The sequence below is a fragment of the Oratosquilla oratoria genome, chromosome 23 (genome assembly GCF_046742065.1).
Source record: "Oratosquilla oratoria isolate Oo_2021 chromosome 23, ASM4674206v1, whole genome shotgun sequence".
In the NCBI taxonomy this organism is placed as follows: domain Eukaryota; kingdom Metazoa; phylum Arthropoda; class Malacostraca; order Stomatopoda; family Squillidae; genus Oratosquilla; species Oratosquilla oratoria.
This window is the reverse complement of record NC_134799.1, coordinates 12,900,592-12,906,798: the sequence shown is the minus strand read 5'-3', so window position 1 is coordinate 12,906,798 and position 6,207 is coordinate 12,900,592. Positions and strand designations below refer to the sequence as shown.

Here is a 6,207-nt window from a genome sequence, read left to right as displayed (position 1 = left end):
TTTATGCTCTCATATTCCTTCTAATGTTTTACAGATCGTTTATTGGTGATGATTCAAATAACTTAAGATGACGTCTCAATACACCATGTCTTGTGGGCACGAGCAAATGGAGTTATGGTTTCGTGGTACTGTTTTATTCAGCTGAGGGAAGCCTTCGGTAGCCGAAGGCTTAAGTCAATTGTGTGACTCTTTCGAGTATTTAGAGTAAGAATGATTTGCAGGCGATGCGCCTTCAAGAGCGGGACCTCTTCAGTGTCCGCGGAGGCTTCTCCAGCCACAGATTCTCTTGAGGGGGTCAGGTTCCAGAAGAAGCCTCAGAAGCGTTCTGGAGGCTGAGTTCAGCTCTTTCCAGCCTTCCTTTTCGTAGATCCTCTTGTCCTTATCGGCCCACATTCTATAATCGTTGTCCACGAGGTTTGCCTGTGACCAGGGCTTTCTTGTGGTCATCATTTTGAAGAAGATGACGCCACAAGCCCACAGGTCGACTGGAGGGCCGAGGTACCTCTTCTCCTGTCGCTGCAGTACTTCGGGTGCCATGTACGACTTGGTGCCCACCTTTCGGCTGAGTCGGATTTCCTCTCCGTCCTTAAGGAAGAGACCGGCAAGACCGAAGTCAGAGATCTTGAGAACCTTGTCTTTGGTCAGAAGAAGGTTGCCTGGCTTGAGATCTCGGTGGGCGACACCTCTCGAGTGGATGTATTTGACGCCATCCAGGAGCTGTTTGAAGTAGAAATTGAGCTCGTTTTCGCTCAGGTAAGGCATGTTCCTTGTGAGGTTTCCTTTGGAGCAATACTCCAGATTGAGGCAGAGTGTTTTCATCTTCTGTTCCCAGCAGAAGAGTGTGAGCACATTGGGATGGCTCAACTGTATTTGGATTATTTCCTCGAGAGTGAATCCTTGTTTCGAAGGCTGGGAAAGAAGGACCTTGCGGGCGATCCGTTTCTTGAGTTTTTTATTTTCCAAAAGAAATACTTTGCCAAAACCTCCTTCCCCAAGAACCCTGACTCTTCTCCAGCCTGAAGTGAAGCTGTAACGTTTGAGTGCTTCTTCGTTGTTCTTCAGGACTTTCTCGTAGTCGTTCAGGTCAATGGGGTTGTTGGCAAAGTTTGAGGTTTGGTCGGCGTCAGCTCCTCTCGAAGACTTGTCCTTCCACCTGTGGCTGATTTCCTGGAAACAGCGGCAGAGTGCGAAGAACACTAGGAAGATCATGTTGATTGAAGACTAGATTCCTACAACGACTGAAGTTCGGAGGGCCTAGAGCGATCCCCACGAAGACTCGAGAAGTCGTCTGAGATTTGTGGTCACTTGATGCACCAAGGCTGAGGTTCGGAGGGACGAGGTCATTGGCAGGACCACAACTTATCTACTCTCTCTCTCTCTCTCTCTCTCTCTCTCTCTCTCTCTTTCTATCTATCTATCTATCTATCTATCTATCTATCTATCTCTCTCTCTCTCTGCAGTGTCATTACTACTTGTACAATTGTGAAAATAATGTTTCTTATATTTTCGAAATATTTTATGAAAACTAGAACAAGTGGATGTTATGTATTTTTTCTAGATCGACCTTAGTGCTTACCATGTGGTAATCAGCGGATATTGCTTTCTAAATATATGTGAAATTGAAGTTGATCATTCTTCTTAACTGTGTGACAGTAACTACGACATCTTTGATCCCAACGCCTCGTGTACACACACATACACACACACACACACACACACACACACACACACACACACACACACACACACACACACACACACACACACACACACACACACACACACACACACACACACACACACACACACGCACACACATATATATGTGTGTGTATGTGTATATATATATATATATATATATACTGTATATATATATATATATATATAAATATGTATATATATAAATATGTATGTATGTATATGTTTATATATATACATATTCATATATATATATATATAAATATGTATATATATATATATATACAGTATATATATATGTATGTGTATATATATGCATATATGTGTATATATATATATGTATATATATGTGTGTGTGTGTGTATATATATATATGTATATATATATGTACAAATATATATATATATATATATATATATATATATATATATATATATACAGGGTGACCACAAAAACACTCCTTGATTTAAATTATTCATAATATAACATATTGAGTTCAGAATCTTACAAGTTTGGTGTCCATAGTTGCATAAACTAATGCATTTTTGTTTCCCTATTTTTCCAGTTTGCAATTTCTACCTGACCCGCTAGGTGGCAGTCTTATCCAAGATGGCGTACACCCCACAGCAACGTAGCTGGTGTGTGTTGGAGTTTGGCAAAACAAACAGTGTTACAAATGTGCTGCGTTCGTTCAGACGCATCCATAATAACAATTCACCTACTAACAAGTCCATTTTAAAGTGGTACAATGATTTCATTGCAAGGGGGTGCATCTGTGATCAGAGAAAAGGACATTCCGGCCGCCCAGCAGTGTCAGAGGAAGTTGTCGACAAAGTCAGAGACGCTTTTGTTCGCAGCCCCAAGAAGTCGACTCGCAGATGTAGCCGAGAGTTAAAACTTCCACAAAGCACAGTATGCAAAGTCTTACGCAAATGCTTGAGGTTTACCCCTTATAGGCTACAAATGGCCCAAGATCACCAGACCTAACTGTGTGGAGCTTTTTCCTCTAGGGATATGTCAAAGACAAAGTTTACATACCTCCCTTGCCCAAGACCATTGATGAACTGCAGGAACGTGTCACCGAAGCTCTAAGCGCGATTACGCCAGATATGCTACAGAAAGTCTGGACGGAGCTTGATTATCGCCTTGATATTTACCGGGCAACAAGAGGGGCACACATTGAGTGCCTATGATATCAACCCATATCTCACATGAAACTTTGTTAATTTCTGCAACTATAGACACCAAACTTGTATGGTTATGAACTCAATATGTCATAATATAAATATTTGAAATCAAGGAGTGTTTTTGTGGTCACCCTGTATATATACATACACCTGGAACGTAATCAAATACTCCTTGATATTATACGTATACATGCATTACAAAAGAGGTTTTTAGGACTTCAGGTCCAACAGTTGTTAAAAAAATAAAAAACCAAAATTAATGATTATCCCAATAGACCCGAACAGAAAGAGAGAAAAACGAAGAGGAAAAAAGAAAAGCGAATAGATAAACGATCGGGATTCTCGCTCGTACGCGCTCACAGCTCAGGGTCTTCGACAATCGAGACTTGTTATGGGATACAGTGTACCAGTTATAACATGTTTTGCAGGCTTATAAGCCTCTCGTACCTCGACGGAATGTAAACGTTAATGTCGCATTTCGTATCTGGGATTAAAATAAGATTAATACATACTTTTTCATCCCGATTGTAGTGCTAAACTGGTTTCAGAATGATCTGATGACGGTGCATCTTCCTCACTCAACTCTGATTCTGAAGGTTGAACACTGAAATCTGTCTCTCGATAAAGGCAATATAACACGATGTCGAGTTCTCTTATTCTCTGACTAACAAGCGGCGTTGATGGTCTTATTGTTATTATTCAATGATTTAACTAATTATCTCAAATGTTTCCATATTGGTGATTATGCATCTATATTCATATGCATGTACAGTTACAAGATAGATATGTAGATATATGCAGAAATGCATATGTATGTGTATATATATATATATATACGTATACGTATATATATATATATATATATATATATATATATATATATATATATATATATATATATATATATATATATATATATATACCACTACGATCAATAAGTAATGAGAAAATGCCAGGAGAAACATTATTTATTTTCATAAGCTTACAAAATTTTGTCTCCTTCAAAATAATTGGCTCTCGCATCTACACACTTCTGCATGCGTCTCTCCCAATCGTGGAAGACCTCCTCACACTCCTTTATCAGTAGTCCCTTGAGGTAACTTTCCGATGTCTCTTTCAGCTCCTCTGTTGACTGGAATCTGGTTCCCCTGAAGCTGTCTCTCGTGCGTGGGAACAGGAAGAAGTCGCAATGGGTTAGATCAGGGCTGTAGGGTGAGTGTTGTACCACTTTGATTCCCCTGTCGGCCATCCAGGTGATCACCAGCGTTGACTTGTGGCATGGGGCATTGTCCTGGTGGAACCACCACTGGCCACTCCTCCACTGCTGAGGCCTCTTCTTCCTCATCTTTTCCCTGAACCTTTTCAGAACAGTAAGGCAATATTTCTTATTGACGATTTGACCCTGAGGAACCCATTGAACGTGATTGAGCCCCTGGGAGTCAAAGAAAGGAATGACCATGACCTTCACTTGCGACCTGCTCATCTTTGCCTTTTTGGGCCTGGGGAAGGTCGCGGGCTTCCACTGAGCACTCTGACGTTTGCTCTTAGGGTCGTAGGTGAACACCCGACTCTCGTCGCAAGTCACTACCTTATTCAGGAAACCTGAATCAGCCTCTATCATTTGGAGAATGTCAGTGGAAGATTCCACACGAAACTGCCTGTGGTCGTCGGAGAGGATCTTTTGCACGAACTTGGCACAGACTTTGTGGAGCTTCAGATCTTCGGTCAGAACTGTCTCTACTGTGCCAATACAACAGCTTCAGATATCATCCTCACAGATATTCGACGGTCTTGCATCACTAACCTTTGCACTTCCTCAATGTTTTCCTCCTTGCGTGCACTTTTCGGTGCTCCAGATCTGGGTTCATCCTCAACCTGTTCATTTCCTTCAGAAAATGTGTTAAACTGCCAATAGAAACTTGCTTGGCTAATCTGTTCATCCCCAAAGGCCTCCTTTAACATTCCATAAGCTTGTTTGGTTTTCTTAAGTTTAACACAAAATTTTATGGCGTAATGTTGCTCCATGTTTCCCTGCATCTTGACAAGTGTTCACAGATCGGCAAACCGATTTAGACTGGTTCCACCACGTTCACCGCTACACTCAGACCTACAAATATAGAAAGTTACCAGTTAGTCATTTTGTAGAATATATGTATGTGTACTTCACCATGAAGTAGTATTTTGATCAAATCATATTTAATGTCTCGCCTGACATTTTCTCATTACTTATTGAACATACCGTGTATATATATATATATATATATATATATATATATATATATATATATATCCATACTTTTGATATATTATATTTTATTGCCCGTCTCTCTCTCGCTGTTTCTCACTACTTCTTCCCACCCTATCTCTCTCTATCTCTCTCTGTTTATCTATATATCTATTTCCCTGTCTATCGAGCTACTTATCTTTTTGTCTGTATTCATTTATCTGTCTGCCTATCTACCTATCAATCTTTCTACCTCTTCCTCTATTTGTCTATCTAGCTATCTATATATCTGACTAAGTATATATCTATCTATCTATATATCTATATCCATATATCTATTTCTCCTAGACAACTCTAAGATATAACCATGTATCTGATATGTACTTTTCTCCGTTCTTATCTCTTTTGTCTAACCCACAGTTCTGAAAGGGCGAAAGTTTTCAGTCAGCCTCTCGTTAAGTAACACAGACATTATGTATTGCTGTTCTTCGGTTTCTTTAAGGACAATTTATTACTTCCACTGTATCGTTTTGCATCCACTTACTACCACTAGTTTTTGGTTAGTGGATTAGTGACTCCCATTGGGGAGACCCCCGGGTCCCCCCACGGGATGGGGGGAAGGAGTTCCATAAGCTGACAACCAGGGCAATAGGATTAATAGGAATGGATTAGTTACAGCTCTCTGCAACATCATTACGTCTTGGAATTTCAGTGACGTCATGAACTATTGTGTTTAATTGAGGGGACGATACATCATTACGTCTTCGCGTTTATGTGACGTCATGAATGATGTTGTTTATTCATTCATCCATTTACTTACTCGGTATTTATTCATTCATTTATTTATATATTTGTTTGTTTGTTTAGTCAACCTTTGCTCATACTCTTGTGTGTTTGTCACCTTTTTCAAACAAGAACATTTTCCTTACTTCGTAGTATGGATGCATAATTCACATTTTCTAGCAGCATAAAAAAAAAATAGATATATGATAATTAAGATTACCAGCTCTGAAAGAAGGCAAAAGGTTTCTTTTCATCAACACTGTGTTTTCATTACTATTATCATTACTATTACTATCATTATTATTATTATTATTA

General features: G+C 39.6%; 1 protein-coding gene across 1 annotated transcript in view; it reads right to left on the bottom strand.

Annotated features, from left to right (window-relative positions):
- LOC143037711 (uncharacterized) overlaps nucleotides 1-2,221 on the bottom strand; it is a 19,349-nt gene extending 17,128 nt beyond the window's left edge. Inside the window, exons 1-2 of the mRNA XM_076206253.1 lie at nucleotides 2,207-2,221; nucleotides 1,006-1,167 (exon numbers count right to left, since the gene is read on the bottom strand). Coding sequence (XP_076062368.1) covers nucleotides 1,006-1,167; nucleotides 2,207-2,221 — 177 coding nt within the window. The remainder of the gene's footprint in view (nucleotides 1-1,005; nucleotides 1,168-2,206) is intronic.
- Nucleotides 2,222-6,207: the final 3,986 nt, after the last annotated feature.